The sequence below is a fragment of the Dromiciops gliroides genome, chromosome 4 (assembly GCF_019393635.1).
Source record: "Dromiciops gliroides isolate mDroGli1 chromosome 4, mDroGli1.pri, whole genome shotgun sequence".
Taxonomy (NCBI): Eukaryota; Metazoa; Chordata; class Mammalia; order Microbiotheria; family Microbiotheriidae; genus Dromiciops; species Dromiciops gliroides.
The window spans coordinates 370,790,867-370,814,088 of record NC_057864.1 but is presented as its reverse complement, the minus strand read 5'-3'; the positions used below and the strand labels follow the sequence as shown (position 1 = coordinate 370,814,088).

The 23,222-nt window shown below is 41.5% G+C and overlaps 1 protein-coding gene across 3 annotated transcripts in view; it reads left to right on the top strand.

The window, feature by feature from the left end:
* The window catches only part of SGK1 (serum/glucocorticoid regulated kinase 1), a 165,718-nt gene that overhangs the window by 139,791 nt on the left and 2,705 nt on the right, over nucleotides 1-23,222 (top strand). The window contains exons 1-9 of one of the 3 annotated variants that reach the window (XM_044004213.1): nucleotides 18,294-18,608; nucleotides 20,216-20,291; nucleotides 20,709-20,784; nucleotides 21,206-21,310; nucleotides 21,406-21,489; nucleotides 21,597-21,728; nucleotides 21,986-22,098; nucleotides 22,400-22,523; nucleotides 22,938-23,033. In XM_044004213.1, coding sequence (XP_043860148.1) covers nucleotides 18,491-18,608; nucleotides 20,216-20,291; nucleotides 20,709-20,784; nucleotides 21,206-21,310; nucleotides 21,406-21,489; nucleotides 21,597-21,728; nucleotides 21,986-22,098; nucleotides 22,400-22,523; nucleotides 22,938-23,033 — 924 coding nt within the window. In that variant the 5' untranslated portion in view covers nucleotides 18,294-18,490. Of the gene's footprint in view, nucleotides 1-18,293; nucleotides 18,609-19,895; nucleotides 20,084-20,215; nucleotides 20,292-20,708; nucleotides 20,785-21,205; nucleotides 21,311-21,405; nucleotides 21,490-21,596; nucleotides 21,729-21,985; nucleotides 22,099-22,399; nucleotides 22,524-22,937; nucleotides 23,034-23,222 lie in introns of those variants that run through there. The other 2 variants (XM_044004214.1, XM_044004212.1) reach the window with 2 other exon arrangements.

Sequence of the window (23,222 nt, the reverse complement as noted above, 5' to 3'; positions counted from 1 at the left end):
AGCAAGACCATCAAGTCATTTCAATTATTTGTTGCTGCAATTTGTAGTCAGGATTTACAGGAAATAGCCCTTAAGGGTGTCCTGAGCTTAATTATAAGGTCAGAGAGGGAGCTGTTTTTAGGAGAGATTTGTATTAGGAAAATTAAAGCTTTTTGGTCTCCCTTAACTTGAGACAAAAGACTAACATCAGCATTTTACCTTCTTTATTTATTGTGCTAGTATAGCACAGATGTCACTTCTGCAAATAAAACTGGGGAGAGACAATGTAGATGACATTAAAAAACAATAGTTTTTATTGATGTGTTCTGTATCTTTCATCATTATAGTTATCTTAAGTATCTCTCCCCATCCTAGAGAGCCATCTCCTATTATAAATGGTATTTTTTAAAGAGGGGGTAAAAATCAGCCCAAACCATCAAAACATTGAAAAAGTCCAAAATCACCTGCAATCTGTAACCTCTGTGGATGTCCCATGGGTAGGAGCAGATGGGGAGGGGAGTTCTTTTACAATTCTTCATTCGAGTACTGTAAATTGTTTTTATCTAGTTAAAACTTTAAAATGTGCCCCCTAATGTCCACCACTAAAGGAGAAAAATTGTAGATTCCATGCTACCTAAACCATAGAATCAGTAGGTAGTTTTAAGATGTTTTCTCGGTTATACATCTAATCTATACTCAAAAGCTAAGGGCAGGCTAACAAGAAATACTTTAAATACCTTAGCAATTACCCTTCTCCCAATACCTTCCCTTGCCTTACCTATACCTGAAATTCTACCTTTAGAAATCTCCTTACCAAACCTCAGAGTCTCCAGGCCTTCCTTCAGAGGCCATGTGATATCACCCATATACTTGAGAAAGGATCCCCTCCCCATATGCCCAATAAGCAATTATCCAGCCCTTGTTGGAAAACTGAAGGGACATCTACTAACTCCCCAGGCTTCCACTTAGGGACAGCTTTAATTATTAGGAAGTTCTCACCGGAGTCACACATACATTTGCTTCTATTCAACTTTCACTGTATACTCTTTGTTCTACCCTCTGGGGACAAGCTGAAAGGAACTAGTTCTTTTTTGGGTTTCCTGATCTAAAGTAACCTTTTGAAAAAACAAACAAACAAACAAACCACAAAACCCCCAGGGACAGTTTAACAATCAGATAAATTATCCTACTTTAGTGTAAATTATTTAATCCCATCAATTGCCTTTGGGTGGGTTACCTGTTTACTGAAAACCCTTAAATGACTATTGAGAAAGGAAAGGACAAGTTAGCAAGCAACTAACAAATCCTAATTGTTAGGAACTATTAATTCCTAAAGCTGTCCGGATCTGAATGCCTTGTGAAGTAGTGGTTTCCCACTCTAGTTCTTTTAACAAGGGTTGGTGAGAATTTACCAGGAAAGTGGGAGAGGGGAATCCTTTCTGGGGGATGTGAGTGACACCAGATGGCCCCAGGGTTTACCTAATTTATTCTAGAAGGGTCGAATGCATAGTGAACTTTTTTGAGTTTCAAAAAGATGCCTGAGGGGAAGGAGCTCTAAAGAAAGAGACCCAGAAGGCTTTGTTCAATATATTGTACTCTAAGTTCCTTGAAAGTGGGACTGATTTCCTTTTTTTTTTTTTTTTGTATTTTTAGAAGGTACTTCATATTAAACTGCATGAAGGCTTGCCCATACCAAAGAGCTTCATCTGCAATTAAGCAGGAGGGGAGGAGGGGAAAAAAATCTGCATAGTAAGAAATTCTTTGAGCTCTGAGCCTGTTTCAGATTCTATTTTTTTGTCCTCCTATCCAGGTGTCTTCCACTGTACTTTTCACACAATAGGCATTTACTTTTTTTGTTTTTAGTTTGTTGAGTTGAATTCATGCATTAATTCATAAAATATTTATTAAAAATACGTTGGAGGGGGGCAGCTGGGTGGCCCAGTGGATAAAGCACTGGCCCTGGATTCAAGAGGACCTGAGTTCAAATATGGCCTCAGACACTAGACATTTACTAGCTATGTGGCCCTGGGCAAGTCACTTAACCCTCATTGTCCTGCAAAACAAACAAACAAAAAAAGCCAAAACAAACAAACTACATTGGAGGCAGTGTGGTGCTGTGGCAGAAATCCTGGATTTGGAATCAGAGAAAATGGGTTCAAATTCTGACTCTCTAATTGCCTATGTGATGGTGGCCAAATCCTTTAACTTCTCAGTAACTCAGTTTCCTCTCCCATGAAATGAGAAAGTTAAACTGGATAAACTTCCATCTCAAGTCTAAGATCCTATGATCTTATGACCATTTCAATAATCAGTGAGTGAATAAACATCCAATACATGTAGGATCCAAAGAAAGATATAGGACGGTCCTTATTTTCAAGATCACCTTCTAATGGGGGCGACAACATGCAAAGGACTACGTACAAATAAACTATAGGGAAATAACTAACAGAGGGAAGTATTAGTATTGGAGAGGCTTCCTGTATTTTGTGGATTTTGAGATGGGATGCAAAGGTAGCTAGGGAAGCCAGAAGATGAGAGATGAGGAGAGAATTCCAGGCAGAGAAGTACAGTGAAAATGTCCATTCACATAATGCTTTAAAATTCACAGATCAGACTAGATTTAGAGCTGAGAGATTTAGGTCATCTAGTTCAATCCCCTCTTAGGAGTTAAATTACTTAATGTCACCTAGGTACAAAGTGATACAAACCCTAGATCCAAAGCTAAAGCTTCAGCCTCCAAATTCCTTTTTCCCTTCAATGCAACACTATTTTTGCACATATTGATCTTCTTTGCCTCAGATCTCTCTCTACTCTCCAATTCATCTTCCACACAGCTTCAAAATTGATATTCTAATTAGACTAATGTCTATTACTCTGATTTTGTCACTCTTCTTCTCAACAAATTCCAATGGCTCACTATTAACCCTAGAATCAAATACAAACTCCTCTATGAAAGCATTTTACAACCGGGTTTCCAGCCTTATTTATTATACATTAACCTTCTTGCTGTTCCTCACACCCAGGTGTATGCTAGAGTATAACAGACTTGCTTAAGAAGAGCTAATTGTTAAATTTTTTGTGAGCATTTACACCTCAGAAATTGTCACTACAAATCAGGGCTTGATTTATCCTTTTGTCAATTGCCTAGATTTAAGAAAATATGTGAATTTACATTGAACTTCAGAGTTTATTGCATCCATCACCTACTCACACCCAGCCTGGTTGTTAAATATTTAGCAACACACTCCTGTGTTGCTTTATAAACAGTGCTTGAGCTCTGCAGGAGTGAAGTAGAAGACTTCAGGGAATGAGAAGTTATCTCCAGACTGAAGGTCTGGCTGACCAGAGGCAAATAATACTAATAATCCTTGGCTTTTATGTAGTGATCTATGATTTGAAAAGTGTTTTACATCATTCCCCTGCTCAGATGTCCTGTTCCATCTCTGTGCATTTGTACTGTCCCCTGTGATGAAATAATGGGATTTTAGCAGATACTCAAAGACCCACCTGTAGATTAATCTATACTGATTGAATCAAGTGAGAGTGATTGACTGCTGATTAAGCCTACTTCAAGTTAATTGGATTGTATCAAGTTAATTGGATTGTAATCACACCTGACTATCCCTTAAGAAGGTATTGTTCTCAGAAACTAAACTGTGAACTCAACTTGAGAACACCTTCAAAGACAATGGATTTGGATGACGCCAACCAATCACCTTGAAGCAGGGTGTAAGGACCGCCTCTGTTCCAGATGTATAAAAAAGCTTCCACAAACAGCTTGCGAAAGGGTGTTCCTGATTAAAGCAGGCTCGTGGAGGAGGACTTTAGGAAGAACCCAACCAGGCTGGAACTCTAGGCTAGACTGGAGCTGAAGCTTCTGATTTAAGGTGACCACAATTTAGATTTTAAACATCACACCCCCAAGTCTGCAGTGCACTCCTTCCTAACCTCTGGATAGGAATACCTCATAGCTGTCAAATCTTAATTCAAACAATTCATCCTTTAGGAGGCCATCTCATGATATATAGAGAGATTTGTGGGGGGGGAGGGGGGGCAATTGGGGTTAAGTGACTTGCCCAGGGTCACACAGCTAGTAAGTATTAAGTGTCTGAGGTCAATTTTAACTCAGGTCCTCCTGAATACAGGGCCGGTGCTCTATCCACTGTGCCATCTAGCTGCCCCTATACATATGTATAACTTTTATTAATTTCTACATGTGGTTTCCCCCTATAGAATGGAAACTCCTTGAGAAGGGAAGTTGTCATCACTTCTGTTTGTTTTTCTATCCCCCTGGGCTTTGGCAAAGGACAGCTACTTAATAAAATGCATGTTGATTTGCTGGTGGAAGGAACTCTGTTAGATTCTGTGGCAAATTCAAAATTAATAAGACAATCCATAAGCATTTATCAAATGTTTACGATGTGCCAGGTCATGGGTGTTTGTATACACACACACACACCCCTTGCTCTCAAAGAACTTACATTCCAATAAGAAGTTGTTGTTCTTCAGTTGTTTCAGTGATATCTGATTCTTTGTGACCCCACTTGGGGTCTTCTTGGCAAAGATACTGGAGGGGTTTGCCATCTTTTTCTCCATCTAATAGGGAGACAACATATATAAATCAGAACATACAGGATAAATCCAGAATAGAAGCAAGGTGCCCTCAGAGGGGATGACAACAGCTGGAGGAACCAGGAAAAGTCTCCCGGAGGAGGTCAAACTTGAGTTATATCTTAAAGGAAGCAAAGGATGCTAAGAGAAGATGGGAGGGCGAGGATTCCAGTCACGAGAAGCAGCTAGTATAAAGGCAAGGAGATAAGAAATAGCAAGTAGCCAGTATAATTGAATGGCAGAATTTGGGGAAGGAAGTAGAATGTATTGGGCAGATAGGAAGAAGGTCAGGTTGTGAAATGTCTTAAATGGTAAAGGACTTTATATTTGATGTTGGCAGACCTAAGGAGGCACTGGAGTTTACTGAGCACAAGAGGGACTAGCTAGGTCCTAGCCATGGCTTATATTTTAGGAAAATCACTTTGATAGTTGAGTGGGAGATGAATTAGATGGAGGAGAGAGTTGAGACTGGAAGACCAATTAGAAGACTATTGTAATAGTTGAAGAGAGAAGCAATGAGAGCTAGAACTAGAGAGGTAGCTGTGTAAGTAGAAAGAATTGGACATATATGAGAGATGTACAGAAATTATGAGATTTGGCAATTAATTGATATATAGGGTTAAGTAAGAGAGGGAAATTGAAAATGACACTAAGGTTGTAAACCTGGGTGGAAAGATAACCCATTAACAAAAATTAGGAGATTCTGAAGAGGGGAGAGTTTGAAAGAAAAGAGAATATGTTTTATGTTGGACTTGTTTAATTTGAAATTCTTACAAGGACTCTTTGAAATGTCCAAAAGTCATTTGGTAATGTGGGGACTGAATCTCAGGAGAGAGACCAGGGCTGGATTAAAAAAAAAAAGTTCTGGGAATCACATGCATAGGGATGATAATTGAACCCATGGGAACTGATGAGATCACCAAGTGAGAAAGTGTAGAGAGAAAAGAGAAGAAAGCCAATACTAAGTGTAGGGAGACACCTACAATTAGTCGGTATGACAAAAGTGAAGAGCCAACAAAAAAAGATGAAGAAGTCAAACAGTTAGTAGAAACCAAGAAAGAGAAGAATTAAAAAAAAAAGAAAGGAAGAAGTATTTAGAAGAAGGTGGTCAACAGTGTCAAAGGCTGCACAGAAATCAATATAGAGGAAGAACAAGAAGAGGTCATTAGATTTAGTTATTAAAAGAAAATTGAGGGGGCAGCTAGGTGGCACAGTGGATAAAGCACCGGCCCTGGATTCAGGAGTACCTGAGTTCAAATTCGGCCTCAGACACTTGACACTTACTAGCTGTGTGACCCTGAGCAAGTCACTTAACCCTCATTGCCCCACCAAAACCAAACCAAAATAAATAAATAAATAAAGGGGGTAGAGTAAGTCATTTGTCTATCCCAGGGCAGCATAGAGAGACAGACAGAGAAGTTTATGGACACTGAGAATAGGGTCAGGCCAGGAGCACTCCAGTGTCCAGGGAAAAGTTGTCTACCAGTGTAAGAGGAGGTCCTAGACCCATACCTAGATATCCCCCCACCCTTTTTAAGGCACTATAATAGGTACTGATACTAACTGAAACCTTTATTGCCTAGTACTCAATTCTGGAACATAGATCTACGGTGATGGTGAAGGGACCTGCACTAAGAGGTGACATTCTAGAGTAGGGAAGCCCTAGGTAGTATATTGATAAAGGAGGAATTTCAGAAGCAATTATCAGCAGTGTGCCTCAAACCACAGGAGCAGAGCAGGGTCTCAATTCTCACATCTTACTTGGTTTACAGAGGGATAATGAGGGCAAGAATCCCAGATGAAAGAGAAGTCTATATTTCTGTCTCTTTGAACCATCAGAACTTTCCAGTTAGCTGATAGGGGTTGAGTCCAGAAGTATTCTGCTATTTCTTAGAAGCATTCTGCTGTTTGCAGAACTCATACCAGCAGGGCAACAATCAGACTTTGCTTTATATCAAATCACTTTGGGAACATTCAAAGCCTTTTCCTAAGATCCTACAATAATACAATATTCAATACCACAAGAAAACAGCAACAGACCATCCTAGACCATACATACCATCCCTCTAGAAGTGCAGCAGAGCTCAGCCTTAAATATATAGGAAGCAGGCTGGAATAAAGAGTAAACAAAGAAAAAAAAAGAATCACATGGTAAAGAGATTTTATCATGTCAAGGAAGCTCAAGACTCCAACCTAGAAGAAAAAAAGACTCAAAAATATCTACAAGCAAAGCCTCAGAGAAAATAAGTTTGAGGAAAAATTCAACCAGAATTCCTAGAAGAGATGAAGCAAGAGTTTGAAAAAAAAGAGTTAAAATAATTTTATAAATGAAATGAGAGTACTTGAGGAAAAAATGGAAAAAAAATCTATGGAATAATTACAAAGAAAATGAATAGCTTTGTATAAGAAGTAAAAAACCTTGCCCAAGGTAATTTTGCCCCCCCCCCAAATTGCCTGAAAATTAGAGAGGACCAAATAGATGCCAATGACTCCATTGAACAAGAGATATTAAAACAAAGTCAAAAGACTGAAAAAAAGAAGAAAATATAAGATTATCTCATAGAAAAAACAAATGACCTGAAAAACAGATGAAGGAGAAAAAAATTTGAGAATCATTGGACTATCTCAACGTAACCCCCCAAATAAGCCTAGACATATTTCAAGAAGTCTTAAAAGAAAACTACCTAGATTCCTTAGAAACAGAGCAAAATGGAAAAAGAAATACTCCACCAGTCACCTCCTCAACAAAACTCCAAAATTAAAATTCCCAGGAACATTATGGCAAAAATTAAGAGCTTCCAGGTCAAAGGAAAAATGCTGCAAGTAGCCAGAAAGAAATAACTCAAATACTGAAGAACCATTGTAAGGATCACACATGATTTAGCAGCCATCATTATAAAGGAGCAGAGAGCTTGGAATGTGTTATCCCAGAAGACTTACAACCCTAACTAACTTACCCAGCAAAACTGAGCCTAATGCTACACCAGAGGTGGAGAGAGTGGGGATGGATCGTTAATGAAATAGAGGACTTCCAAGCATTCTTGATGAAATGACCAGAGCTGCATAGAAACTTTGAAGTTCCAACACAGGATTTAAGAGAAACATAAAAAGACAAACATCAATGAACAATGACAAGGAACTAAACAGGATAAACTGCTTATATCCAAACATAGGAAGATAATAATACATGTGTCCCCTGCATGGGGAATCATAGAGGGAGTATAATTAGATAAGACCTGTAAGTGGTTCTTTTATGTCTTGATCTTAAGAGAAAGGGAAAAGGAATATACTGGGGGTTATGGGGAGAGAAAGGAAGATTAGTGATGATTATTTTACATAATCAGAGTATGCAACTAGACATCCATACACAAAAGGAGGAGGAGGTGGGAGAAGTATCTGACACTTCAACCTCACTCTCATCTGAACTGGTTAAAGGATTAAAGAACATGAACACACAGAGAGAGATGGGTACAGAAATACATTTCACTGAACAGTCAAATAAGAAGGAATGGAGGAAGATGAATGGAAACCAGAGGGACAGTAGATTATGGGAGGAATTAGTCCTAAGCAAAACAAACTCTAATGAAGTATATACAAAAATATTTGTAGTTCTTTTTGAGGTGGGAAAGAATGAGAATCTTAGGGGATGCCTATTAGTTGGGGGAAGACATGAAACATGCTACCCATCTCCTGAAAAACTGGTGAAGGACTAAGAATGAGATAAACATACATTGTATGTATACATATATAGCAGATATATGTATGTGTATATATGTATGTATGTATGTACATGGTCAATGTGGACAAATGTTTTTGTTTGATTATGTTTTTAACAGATTTTGGTTTTCTTTAGTTCTCAACTGGGAAAGAGAGAAAGGAGTTGGGTAGGCAGATTTTTGTTAACTGAAAACAAAATAAAATATAATTTTTTAAAGATAGAGATCATTGGTAACTTTGGAGATAACAATTTCAACTGAATGTTGAGGTTAGAAGCCAGGTTGCAGAGGATATCAAAGACTGATTGGAAAGGAAGTAGAGGTAGCCATGATAGATGGTTTTGTTTTTTTGTTCCTTTCTTCAAGGGGTTTAGCTGAGAAGAGAGAGCAAGATACAGGACTGTAGTTGGCAAGCATGGATGAATTTAGTGAGAGGTTTTTAAGGATGAGGTTGTCTTGTCCATGTTTGTAAACCCTTTGGAAGGAGCCAATAATACAGGGAGATTGAAGTGGGAAATTAAAGAGCAGAGAGTGGGGATGATGGCAGGTGCAATCTGCTGGATTGGGTGGTGATCTAAGGGGAATGAGTAGAATCTAAGGTACATTGGTCTTGGCAAGCAGAAGAACTTCAAGAAAATGTGATAAAATAATGGGATTTAGCAGATACTCAAAGGTCCACCTGGAGATTAATCTAAACTGATTGAATTAAGTGAGAGTGACTGAATGCTGATTAGCCTACTTCAAGTTAACTAGATTGTAATCACACCTGGCTAGCCCTTGAGAAGGTATTGTTCTCAGAAGCTAAGGACTTTGAACTCAAGAACACCTTCAAGTCCAGTGAACCAATGGATTTGGATAATGCTAACCAATCAATTTGAAGCAGTGTGTAAGGACCACCTCTGCTCCAGACCTATAAAAAGCTTCCACACTCAGTTTAAGGCAGTTCGTGATTGAAGCAGGCTCGTGGCAGAGGACTGGAGGAAGAACCAGACCAGGCTGGAACTCTAGGCTGGATAGGCCTTTTCTTAACTTTCTGAACTCTATGTGAATACCTTGTATGTTTTAATACATGCCTAATGCTTAAAGATCTAATTTAAGGCGACCACAAATTTAGATTTTAAATGTCACAGTTGGTGACCATGAATTTAGTGGAGAATGACATCACAGGGATGTGAGATAAAAAAGGAAGAGGAGGAAGCTCTTGGAAACTGCCTTCAATATTTTTAGTTGCATTTATGAGTTGAGGTCATCATCAAAGAAGTTTAAGGGAAGGTGTGGCATGGGAAGCTAGACAAAAGAAGAAAAGGTTTGGAACAACATTTGTACTAAGAGGGATAAATTGAAGGCCTGCCTAATATTAGTGGACCTAGTCAACATAGTTTCATGATTTCCTCCAATTGTGTTCATCAGCATATGAATAATATTGAAGGAATGGGCTGATGGGAGTAATCTAGGGTTGAGGTTGGCAAGGCATGAGAGATGATAGGTGAAGAGAGCAAAAGATTCAAGTATAAAGGGTAGCATAAAGTTGAACTGTTTCACCAAGGAGTCAAGATGGGAAAGAGAGGACAGTGTAACCAGAAGAAGGGTGATAGCCTAGGAAAATACTGAGGGATAGAGGGATTGAAGGTCATAGTGAGAACACAATATAGATTTAGGAAAAGTAAGGAGAGATGGAAAGATAAAAGATGATGGATAATCAGATTAAGAAAATTCAGAGTTCTTGCACATGGAAGAACACTTGTGGGTGATGTCCAGATCAAAGGTATGAACATCCCCTGTGAGGAACCAAGGTTGAGTGGGTGGAAGAGTAGATAATTGAAATTGAGTAGATTTAGGAACTGAAGAATTAGTGTATTTGAGGAAACAGCTCTCAACTACCTGTCCTGCCCTGTTGTGAATTAAGGCAAGCCTCTTGGTATAGTTGCCCTAGATCAGTTTCTGTTTGGGGAATTTGGTGAGAGGAAGAGGCAGAAGGTAGCTTGTCCCAATCTGGAAACCCCTGGTGCAGGGTCAGGAGCCCTGCTCTCAATAAGTTCAATCTAGTAAGAATTTTAAATTTGTATATAACCTCCTTCTGCCATGTTGACTGGTGGTTGGGCCAGTCATTCACTATATCTAAAACTGGCTCCAGCCACACTTTACTTCATTCCTTGGACCTCTCACCAACCACCTTGCTGCCTTTAAAGTACTACCACTGGGGGCAGCTAGGTGGCACAATGGATAAAGCATGGGCTCTGCATTCAGGAGGACCTGAGTTCAAATCCAGCCTCAGACACTTGACACTTACTAGCTGTGTGACCTTGGGCAAGCCACTTAACCCTCACTGCCCCGCCCAAAAAGAAAGAAAGAAAGAAAAAAGAAAAAGTAAAGTACTACCACCTTCCTTTCCAGGTGTAGAATCAACTTTCATTACCTGGAAAAGTTATAGCAATTTGTTCCCATTCATGATCCCTATTAATTTTCAACCCAAAATATCCCTCCATGGCCATCTCTGCATGATGATGAGGAAGAGTTAACATTTACATCATTTACATGATGCTATGAATTGAAAAGTGCTTACATGTAGTATCTCATGTGATCCTCAAAACAACCCTTTGAAGTGCATGTTATGATCATGGCTATGTTTTACAAATGAGGAAACTGAGGCTGAGAGGTTAAACAATTTGCCCAGGGTCACACAGGTAGTAAAGGGAGACTGAAAAGGGTTAAGTGACTTGCACAGGTCACATAGCTAGTAAGTATCTGAGGCAGAACTCACATTCAAGTCAAGTCAAGGACTCAAGTCCAGCTCCATGCACACTGTACCACTTGGTTGCTAGTAGACTGTAACCTCTTTGAGGGGAGGGACTATCTTTACTTTTTTATTTGTATCCCCAGGGCTTATAGTGCTTGGCATAAGGTAAGCATTTAATAATTTTTTTTTCATTCATCCATCATTTCAAAATGACCTACACTTCCACCCTGTGGGATAAGCATAGTCATGGTCATTCTAATCCACTGTGCCTAGAAAACATTAAAAATCCCATTAATTATTCATGTCTACCTGAAAATGTTTTGGGAATGCGGCCAAAGTGGCCATAAGTAGAACATTTTTTTTCCTTCAATTTCACCTGTGATCTTATCTTTGAGGCCACTTCCTCCAAGAGTATAGACTGAAGTCCATGCAGGCCTCCTCATCTTATACAGTTCTTGTCTGGGTCCTTCTATAAATGCTCCATCCAGCTCAGACTAGAAGCCTTCTTTTAATGTGCTGCCACTGTTAAGTCTCACTCTTGCTACATGACAATTTTCTGATGCAGCAGGCTCCGTGGAGAGAGAAGACAGGCCACAGATTCCTGCACAGCAACATCCTGTTTGGAGAACAAAACCAGTGAATTCCTCTGACAGGGCAGGTTCAGGTGAACAAATGTGCTTTCTATATACCCTCAAAGTGTACTTGCCTGAGAGGGGGAGGTGAGGGGACTGGCCCTTGGAATCTCATGGTTTTTCTATAATTGGTGAAACAAAGGCTATACCATAATCTATATCCATATTAAACATGGAAGCTTTATGTGGAAGTTGGGGGCCTTATTATTCACACTTGGGAAAACCAATACTTGAGCTATTATTTGTAGATTCCTCTAGAGGCAAACTCTGAGTTAGGGCAGGAGGCAAAGAGAGAAGTTGGCCCTTTTGGCTCTTGTCCTCAGGACTGGACCCTGACTATGTGAGCCTCCCATCTTGGGTTCTAAGCTATAGGCTACATTTGCATTTATCTTATATTTACTTATCTGCATATATGTTGTACTGCTCACGTAGACTATAAGTTCCTTGAAGGCAGGGGCTGGCTTTTTACTTTTCATCCCAAGCTTTTGATCCAATGCCTGGCATATATTAAGCACTTAATAAGTGCCTGTTGATTGATCAATTGGCCTACCAAAAGAGATATAACTTTGCAAAATGTTCCCAAGGTAAACAGCATGAAGAGGGGGTAGAAGGGAAAGGGGAAAGGCATTTTATAGTGCCTACTATGTGTCAATCAACTTTTTTTGCAGATAGATTCAAGTAGGGGGAGAGGAAGGAAGAAGAGACTCTACTAGGGCACCATCCTTCTATAGGACAAAAAGCTGCTGCCAGGGAGACCATCTCTTTAAGGAGGGATCAGAGTGGTATCAGGCAGGGAAAAGGCTCAGCTTCTTTTTTAACTAATAATTCTTTTTTCTTTTTCTTTTTTTTGGGAGGGGGGGGCGGGACAATGAGGGTTAAGTGACTTGCCCAGGGTCATACAGCTAGTGTCAGGTGTCTGAGGTTGGATTTGAACTCAGGTCCTCTTGAATCCAGGGCCTGTGCTTTATCCACTGTGCCACCTAGCTGCCCCCTTAACTAATCATTCTTGCTAACTAATTGCACACTTCAAAATTTTTTCTAAAGGAGAGTATAAGTGCTATTAGCAAACTCTAAATTTCTGAACTTTGGCATAGAATTCACTCTGAAACTATAGATCTTTTTCCTTTGGACTTCCTTATACAATAAATTTACTGTGTTTCTTTTATGAATCTTCTCTGTTTAAGTCACTGATAAGACTCACTCTAGCCTACATATGCCCATATGTTTGTCCATTACCCTTTGGGTCACTTGTTATTTTAATTCTTTAGACATTCTGATATTCTACAATTTGCCACTATAGAGCTACATCAATAGAAGAACATTGGTGTAAAATACTTTTTTTTTTTTTGCATGTGTCAGAGGACAATTTGGTATCTTTGGAAGTATTATCCAGTTCTCCAAGTGTACTCCAGCTAGCTAGCTTTTTCCTTTTCAATTTTGGAATCTGATAATTGTCTGTCTTCAGTGCCTAAGATTTGTTGTTTGTTTGTTTTGTGGGGCAAGGAGGGTTAAGTGACTTGCCCAGGATCACACAGATAGTAAATGTCAAGTGTCTGAGGCTGGATTTGAACTCAGGTCCTCCTGAATCCAGGGCTGGTGCTTTATCCACTGTGCCACCTAGCTGTCCTCCTATCTAAGATTAGTGGACTAACTCAATGGGCTGCTCATTTCTCTGCATATCATAGCCCAGACAATAGTCATTCTTCATCTACTTAATTTTAATTTCCTTTTAGTGGTTGTAGATCTTTCTAAAGAAGCTCTATAGTATAACAGGGGTTTGATGGGAATGGGACCACGTAATCAACAAACACCTAGAGGTATTCACCATCCTTAGAGAATTCCACTTCCATTTCAACTTGTATACAAAGTACATCCTCCTAGAGTGGTTAATACCTTTGCCAAACATACCTTTCCTTGGTTTATATCTTGTTTGAAATCTAAGGTATATCTGGAGGATATATAGATATAGATAATATAATACATAAATATAAAGCATGGAACCTTTTGTGATCTTTAAAAACCCAGTAAATCACATCTTAGAAATAATGTATTTTTGTGCGTTTTAATAACTTAGCCATATATGCTCTTCCCCAAATTAATACCATGCCACATTTTAATTTTCTTCATTGTCTCTTTCTATAACAGTATAAATGTATCAGCACAGCACTTTTATTTAACCATATCTTCTTTGCCATTCATTCATGTGTCATTAGTTGCACAGGATAAACTTTGTTAACTTGCTTTAACATGAACTCTATTTTATATCTATAGTGGTTGTGCCCTGGAATGCTTCCAAGAGGAATGGGGTTAAGTCCCTATTGCCCTCTACTGTGTCCTGAAAAACATAGGAAATTTCCAGGACAAAGTGAATTCTTTGAGGTGTTGAGTTTACTTATTCACTTTTTGCCAGACTGACATCTCTTTGGCAGAGCCTTACAGGGAAGAATAACACCTTCTCTTCTACCCAGCTCAAAGTTGATCCTTCCCATAACTCCCAGTCTTTCTTAATTCCTACCCTGAGGGTCTCATCCCTCTCCCACTGACTAACACAGTAGAACCATTTCCCTATTGCCTTATCCCAGAAATCTGGACTTGACTGTCTTGAGAAAAGGCTGCCTGAAACAGCCAGGGAGTGAGTGTCCTTTCCAAGTGTGCCCCAACTGAATTTTACCCTGAGCAACAGAAGTCCCTATTTATGGCTCTGCTTGTTGGTTGGCACATTTTGTTGTTGTAACTATTAAGAAATTAGATTGATGAGGTATTTTAAAAGGAATACAGGGGGGCAACTAGGTGGCATAATAGATAAAGCCCTGGCCCTGGATTCAGGAAGAAGACTTCAAATTTGACCTCCCACACTTCACACAAGCTGTGTGACCCTGGGCAAGTCACTTAACCCTCACGGCCCTGCAAAAACCAAACCAAAACAAAACAAGGAATTCAGAAGATGTTTATTTAAGGCATTGGCCCTGACCTCACAGAGTTTATCATTTAATTTGTGACTTCCTGATTTCCTCAGTTGTTGTTGGTGGTGTGTTCTGGCCCCTCCCCTTTCCCCCAGGCTCCATTTCTTCTAATTTATTTTGTATATATCTTATCTTTACTTATCTATGAATATGTTGTATCCCTCTGTAAAATTTAAAGACTGGGACCGTCTCACTTTTGTATTGGTTTTCCCAGTATTTAGCATCTGGTCTACCAAGGAGAAAAGACTTAATAAGAGCTTGTTGATTAATTGAATGTGGAACCCAGGATTTATAGCCTACAAAATTGTATCTGAAAGAGTTTAATCCTTTATTTTGAGGGACAATAAATTGTGTTTGCAATGGGGGCCAAAACCAAAAATCTATAAGTTAGCAAAAGCACACTGGAAAAGCAACTACCCCTCCCCCCATTTGTACTAACTTTATTCAGTAGAAGATCGTTATCATTTGGGATTTCTGAATTCACCTTTACAACACTCAAGTACAAAGAGGAGGCTGATTTTTATTCAGAAGGATGGGGGTGGCATATATGAGGCCGACACAAAGCATTCTTTAAAACACTGCAGATTTTCTGTCCAGGACAGAAGGTGTAGCGTGAGTGACGCTTTGGAAAGATCTACACTGCTGGGAGGAGGGGAAAGTAGTGCTAAGTAAGGACCTCCAGGAGATCTAGAGAGAACTACGGCCCTTACAGAGAGTACGAGCGCCCTCTAGGATTCATTTGTGAAATACGGTTGGTTGAATCAAAACCGGTCATTTCTCGGAGGGATTAAGAAGAAAAGAGCTACGTTAAGTATGCTACTTCCTAGTTTTACAATGGGACTAACTCTACATCTGAAGAAAAGGACTGGGACAGAGAAGGGAAGGAAAAATAGGTTTAGCAGCTAAAATGCAAATGCAAAACCAACTCTAGTTGCTGAGTTTATACAATAGACACACGCGTGCACACGAGATTCAGGCAGCTTCCTTCCTACCCCAATCCACACCTCCCCCCCTCCCCAACACACGCCCTCCTCACCAGCGGCTCCAGCCATTAGGCATCTGTCATTTTCCTGTTCGGAAGGGTTTAGTAGGTTGCTGGGACAGGACTGGGGGGCGCCTGCTCCACCCCTCAGGTATCCGGTTGGAAGAAAAGCCAGTCTCAACAACTTGGACTCCCTCTGTTAAAAGATTAAGTGTAGCCAGCCCATCCGTCTCCAACTTCGGAATTTTAAAAGGGGAGTGAGGCAGGGGACAAATCCATCAAACTTTCCTTTTCTGTCCCATCTACAAATAGTAGCCTTTGCGCCCACACCCGAGCATCTCCTGAAAGTACTCTAACCGATACCCCCACCTCCAACCCTCATCCATCACCCTCAAAACACACACGCACGCACGCACACGAAAGCACACACACAGGCACGAGAGACAGTGATCCGTCGAGAGAATAGAAAATATACCATGTGTCTGTGTTTTTAATTCTTCCTAGGCTAATTTGTGAGGGTAATCAGACTCAAGGCATGACATTTCTTGCGAGTTTTGCAGGAATGTAATAAGCCTGGTACGTCGTTTACTAATTTTCAGGGTGATGTTACAAGGAGGAGGGAAGGGCAGGAGGAATGGCTCAGCCTTGAACTTTGCAGCCCGCTCCTTCTCTTGTATGCAAATTGCCTTTAAATGTGGGGTTCATAAAAAGGGCAAAGACTGAGTTGAGCTTCTTCCCGTCTTATGTATGGCTATAACGCCATAGAAGTCTGCAGGAAGGAGGCTTCTCTTGCCAAAACAGGAGCTCACTCCCAAACCACCAAAATCCAAATCCTTCATCCCCCTTACATTCTGGTCCCTGGAAAAGAATGAAAGACTAAACAGTAAAATCTCCTTTAAAAGGTTGGTCTGCTTTTCTTACACTAACTTTGGTGTGGTCCTCTGGGAGAAGAAAGTCCTTTTCCTCACGGTTGTTGATGGGGAGTGCGGAAGTAAAAGGGTAGTAGGAGAGAACATGGGGTGGAAGGGGCATGTCTATGACTAAAGTTGCTTGGAGGCAACAAATGCATTTTTATTAAAGACAAAAAGAACAGGTTGGTATTTGAAAGAGGCTAGAAAGAAACTTGCTATTTGGGATATGACAATAACAGGAGGTGGAGCTGGGCCTGTTGAATGCTGGTTGTGTGGAGGGGAAAGGAAAGAGGCTGTGCTGAAGTAGGGGAACTTAAGCAATTTAAAAGTGTGAAGAACCAAATAAATACCAAAAAGTGTAGTGATTTGAGTTAAAAATCTCGTGCTATTGGGTTGATTTAGAGTGACTGTGTGCTTAAACAGAAATTTCCGGCAATGGATATCTTTTTTTGGTTGTTGTTGTTTGTTTCCAAAGGGCAGATTAAGTCCATTTACCTGGCCTGAGTTTCCAGGAGAGGTAAATTCAGGTGATTCTCCATTTTCCTCCCCCTCCTATTTTAATGAAGTTGATGCTCTTTTAGTAAGCAGACCAGACTGAAGATCACATTAGGACAAACTGAGGTGCTAACAGAAGTTCGTTCCTTCCAGCATAGGAAAAGGGAAAAAAGCCAGGGGGAAAAAACCCAAACCTCTCTTAACATTCTATTCCTGGTTTGACAGCTGATGATTAGGCGCATGTCAAGCCTTGCATACAATTCAAAACTGGCTTGGGGTGGAGGGGTCACTGCAGGGCAGTGTCTGCTGCCAGGACCCACGAGCCATCCAGCAAACAGAGGGCATGGCAGCATAAGATCATTGGCATCTTTTAGATCCCCCCCCTCCCCGCCTTCGCGTTTTCCTAGTGGCCAACCAGTGTGCCGGCTGGCTTTTTCCAGTCACCTGGTGCTTAGGTTGCTTACAAACCATTCCTAAATCTTAACAGGTTAGTGACGGGCAAACCTGCAGCATCTGTGCTTTGCAGAGCTATCGAATTTCCCTAGTGCACCTTTCTTCTACCCTCCCCCTCCAGGATGTGAGGGAGTAAGCCACCCAGCTCATCTATTAATATGCATTGAGCACTCTTCGAATAAAGGAGACTTTAGAGATAAAAAGACAGCAAAGTAATAAGAAAACACCTGCTCCCTGCTTTCAGAGGAGTTTAGGGCACAGTGGTAGGGATAGTGGTGAGGTGAGTAATCTCAAGCAAGTTTGTTTCCTACGGTCTTGATATTACAGTAGGGTGCTTGGGAGCACATCAAAACGAGGCCATTGATTTGTAACCCGCAGTGTCCTGATTGGCCTGGAGACCTCAGGCAGGGTTACGGTAAAATAGTCTCAAATGCCTACATCTTTTATTAATATGCTACCTCTTCACGTGTCCTTGGCATGGTCAACAATTTTTAAAAAAGGCAAGAAATGATATGCTTGCGGACAGAATGTTCCCAGTAGCTGGGGGGGGGGGGCGGGGAAGAGTGAAATGCAGATTGTGCTTTTTTTTTTCTCAGCAGATTTGAATTTTATTTCCGCCCCCTCCCCTACACATTCCTGACCTCTCCCTCCCCCTTCCTCCTTTCTTTCCTTCCTTCCTCCCTTCCTCCTCTTCCAAGTTCTGGGATTTTTCAGGCCTGGGTTTGGCCCAAAGCACAAAAAAGGCGTTTTCGGAAGCCGACTGGGGCAGGGGCTGTGCGGGTGCACAAGGGCCATTTGTTTGTTTTGGGACTTGGGGCAGGAAATCTTGCGCTGCCTGAGTCACGGCGGCTCCTTCAAGGAAACGTCAGAGTTTGCTTATCACTTGGGGTTGCTGTGCGCTGAGCCGGCTGCTGTTCTTTGCTGCTGCTGCCGCTGCTGTTGCTGCAGCTGTTTCTGCCAGCCGGGGAACCAGAGTGGTTAGTGTTGATCCCGCCAGGGGCAGGAGGATCCATGGGAGAGATGCAGGGGGCACTGACCAGGGCCCGGCTAGAGTCGTTGCTTAAGCCTCGCCACAAAAAGAGGGCTGAGGCTCAGAAAAGGAGCGAGTCCTTCCTGCTGACCGGACTTGGTAAGGGACCCACTGCCGGCCCCTGGGGTTGGGGCTCCCGCTTGGCCGTTTTCCTTCTTTGCCCACTAGTTGCTTCGCTGCTGACGAAATTGGGGAGAGGGAATCCTTGCTAGGGCCCGATACCTGGGCAAGGAGGAAAGGGCACAGGCGGGCATTTGGCCCAGATCGAACGCCCAGGTCCCTTCCTGACCAGCTCCTGTTCTGAAGTGGAGGGCGGAGAATGCCTTTTTAGGTGTTGACCTTAGGTTAGGGAAAGGGGGGGGGGGGTGTTGGGAGAGAGACTCAGAAAATGCATTAAACTCTCCTACCTCTATTTTTATCATGGACTTGCGGTCTCCTCAATGTGGGTATTCCCGGTGTGGAAACCCCTTTCTGTGCGTGCACATCAACGAGTCTGTAGTTTGGTCTGACTTGCCTGGGCAGACTGGAAGTTTAAGTGACTTGCTTCTCTGGTGTAATCTATGATTATAAATGCCGGGGGTTGGAGTTAAATCCATACCTTCTTGATTCTAAATTCGGCTGTTAAATTCACTATTCCAGGAGGCTGTTCGAGCCCCTGTCTCCAATGGCACGGAGCTCTGTGTGTGATTGTGTGTACAGTAATAATAAGATATGAGAATGAGTAGGGTCTCCAGGTTTCATGTAGCAATGTAGAAGTTGCTGGAGAATCTGAATTGAGCTGAAAAAACGAGGTTGCTAACTACCACTTCGCTAGTATAAAGTGCCTCTGGTGCATCAACTTTGATTTCCTTTTGGAGCTAGTGGAATAAATGAAAGGTGGAAAATTACCCCAGTCCAGCCCTGCTCTCTCCTCCCCCCGCCCCTTCCCTGCTGTCCAGTTTCCCCTCCTCCGCCTGGGGGGGAGCAGATTTCGAGCCGATAAGCCTCGACGGCTAGTACAGCTGTGCCCTCCGGGCTGTATACTTGAGCTCCCCCCCCCCCCCCAAGCGTCTCCCTCTCTTTCCCGATCCCGGTTTTGCTCGCTGCTGCATGCCACCCTGTGCCTCTCGCGAGTCTCACTCTCTGGTTCTGTACGCCGACGCGGCTGCTGCCCAGTCAGCGGCTTCTCTAGCCAGGACCCTCTAGCCTCGCGCCGGGGGAGATGACCCCACGAGGGGGAGGGGACAGACTAAAGACTTAGGGCCGGGCGCCAGCTGGACGCGCTGGGCACAGTTCCGTACGCCCGCCTAGGGAGCTGAGCGGAGGCAGGAGGCTGGGTCTCCCCCTCATTGTTCCCGTGGCTCCGCCCCTTCCCGGGTGGAGCTGTCTATATAAGAGCCTCCGGGGAGGCAGCTCGGCAGAAGCACTTAGAGAGGTGCTCGGAGCCAGGCTTGGGCACGCAGCTTTGGACTTAACTCACCCAACCGCCGATTCCTTTGCTCCTTTACCGCGAGCCGAGATGACGGTGAAAACCGAGGCTTCGGGAGCTACGCTCACTTACTCAAAAATGAGGGGCATGGTAGCAATCCTTATTGGTGAGTGTTGGCAAAAGGGTCCAGTTGTATTCTAGGGGTGACGAGCCTTAGGTAGTTGGAAAGAATCCCGTAGTGTGTGTGTGTGTGTGTTTTTAATCGTATTTACACGATTTTCTCCCTTTTCTTTTGCAGCTTTCATGAAACAAAGGAGAATGGGACTGAATGATTTTATCCAGAAGATTGCCAGCAACTCATATGCCTGTAAACAGTAAGTATTTATTTGCCTTTTGGAAAAAAATAAAATTTAACGTGGCTGTACTTAAGTTTTTCTGGGGGTAATAGGAAAAAACCTGAAGTCTCTTAAAAACCCATAGACTTTTTGGAAAAGGAAAGATTTTTGTTCCTTTTAAATGTAATGTTAATTAAAAGTAGCTTTATTTTCAGTACTCCAAGGTTTGGGATTAAATTAAACAGTTATATAATTCAGGACCTGTCTCTATGCAAAGAATTCAATATAATTATTTAAAGAATTTACTCTTTTTAATCCGAAAATGTAGTTGGGTATTTTCCATTTGAAGTTATTTCATAATCTGAATACTGAACCATTCACATTAGTGAATAAAGCATGCCCCCTAGTGGCCAATTTATAAGGTGTTTTTTTTTTTTTACCTTTGCCTTCTTGCAGCCCTGAAGTTCAATCTATTTTGAAAATCTCTCAACCTCAAGAGCCTGAGCTTATGAATGCCAATCCTTCTCCTCCAGTAAGTATTTTTTATTTATGATGCATCTTCAGAAGAAAATTGTAAATGAGTCAGGAACAGAGTCCTCCTACATTAATGTTTAAAAATAGCATTTCTGGAAATTAGCCTAGAGACAAGAATGCCTCATTAGTTCATCCCATAACACAGTGATAGTATTGAGTCTGTTGACTTAAAAATAAATTGAGATTTTAAAAAAAACTTTGATTCATCAAAAGTCCCTGTGTACTTTTACTGAAGTTTCCTTTAGGTAGATTCATAAGGACTTTTGACTTAATGTGAACTTTCTGGTCTCACTGATGTAGTTGAATTTTGTTGACTGCATCTTTCCTTCACAAATTATGTTTGCTTTAAAGAATAGAATGTTGAAGAGACATATCAAACATGTTTTGAGTTTTTTCTTTTTTTTTCTTTCTCCACCTAGCCCAGTCCATCTCAGCAGATCAACCTTGGCCCATCGTCCAACCCCCATGCAAAGCCATCAGACTTTCATTTCTTGAAAGTAATTGGAAAAGGCAGTTTTGGAAAGGTAAATTTTGCCTATCTACCTCTATTGAGGTCCTTTTTATTGTGAGGGGGCCCTCTTTAAACGATGGTACAAGGCTTTTTGCTTTTTAATTTCAGGTTCTTCTTGCAAGACACAAGGCAGAAGAGCAATTCTATGCTGTGAAAGTCCTTCAGAAAAAAGCAATCCTGAAAAAGAAAGAGGTACAGTCAACTTTTTTCCCCAGAGGGGGAGGTGTGGGCAGCATACACTAATGACAATCTTTGTACATTTCAGAATGTCACCGTTAAACATGTTATCCTTTTCCTAGGAAAAACACATCATGTCTGAGCGTAATGTCCTTCTGAAGAATGTCAAACACCCTTTCCTGGTTGGACTGCATTTCTCCTTCCAGACTGCAGACAAACTCTATTTTGTTCTGGACTATATCAATGGTGGAGAGGTGAGTGGAAAAGAGAAATCCCCTTTGGAAAGGGAGTAGAGTTTGTATATAGAAGAGGGAGAATTTTTAAAAAGACAATGGGGGGGGGGGAAGTTAACTGGCATTAGCATCCCTCTCCAACCTGGCTGGTTTCAAATCGCTAGTGGATCATTAGGACACTTCCTGCCATTGTCCTCCGGTAGATGTCAGATCTGATTAAATGCATTGTTAACAGGCTTTGTCAGCAGGCGCCTAACTGTTCTGTCTGTCTCCTGCAGTTGTTTTACCATCTCCAGAGGGAGAGATGCTTCCTGGAACCCCGGGCTCGATTTTATGCAGCTGAAATTGCCAGTGCCCTGGGTTACCTGCACTCCCTGAATATCGTTTATAGGTAAGCAAGATCTGTTTTATGCTCCCACATGGTATCACGTGGTCTGACTTAAGCATAGATTGTACTATGGATATAAATAATAACTGACCTTTACATAATACATACCCTGTAGTAAGGCCCCCTGCACCTTACATTAACTTCTCAATTTATGGTTGATCATGTACTGTCCTAGGAACTTAGAAAAGTGTGCATGCGTCTTTGAACTTGTTTTAGTAATTGTTAGGTATTTTAAATACCATGTGATTTTATTGTGAAGCAAAACTAAAAGTATATGTTTGCCTCTCCATTTTCTGTTTTTTAGAGACTTAAAGCCAGAGAATATTTTGCTAGATTCACAAGGGCACATTGTTCTGACAGACTTTGGACTCTGTAAAGAAAACATTGAACACAATGGCACAACGTCCACCTTCTGCGGCACCCCTGAGGTAGGTGTAGCCCAGAGCTTTAAAACCACTCAGGCTCTTCTTTCTGAGGAAAAAGGTCAAATTAAAGGGGAAGATGCCAGCAGGTGTTTTTCTTACTCTACTCATGCCACACCTGAGGGATTGATGGGTATCTAAAGAAAGGGGGGTGGGGGGAGGGTTAGAAAATCTGAAAAGAGAATATTGGTAAAACTAAGCTTTATTTGATCCACTGGAAGGGTCAGTGAAATTACATGGTCTAAATCATAGCCACACAGGGTAGGAGCAGTTGTAAAGGAATGGAAATTTTGTACCTTTTAAAAAAAAAAAAGTACATCCCATTTACTAGTCCAGGAATTTGTCCTTAAAGATAGTCTTCTTAGGATTTCCTAGGACCTGGGTTTAAAATGGATCTTTCGATTTTTGTTTTTTGAACAGTATCTTGCTCCTGAAGTACTTCACAAGCAGCCTTATGACAGAACAGTTGACTGGTGGTGCCTGGGGGCTGTCTTATATGAAATGCTCTATGGTCTGGTAAGTATTCTATTAAAGAACAGAAAAGCTCTCCTCCTGCCCTTCCTTCCCACTGGCCCCCCCCCCCCCCCCCCCCCCCGTGCTCTACTTCAATTAATCTATGCAAACACACTTAGGTCTGCCAAGAATAGTCTGCCTTTATCAGTAAGGTCACTCAGGACTGTTAACTGCACTGGTAGTTAGGCTGGC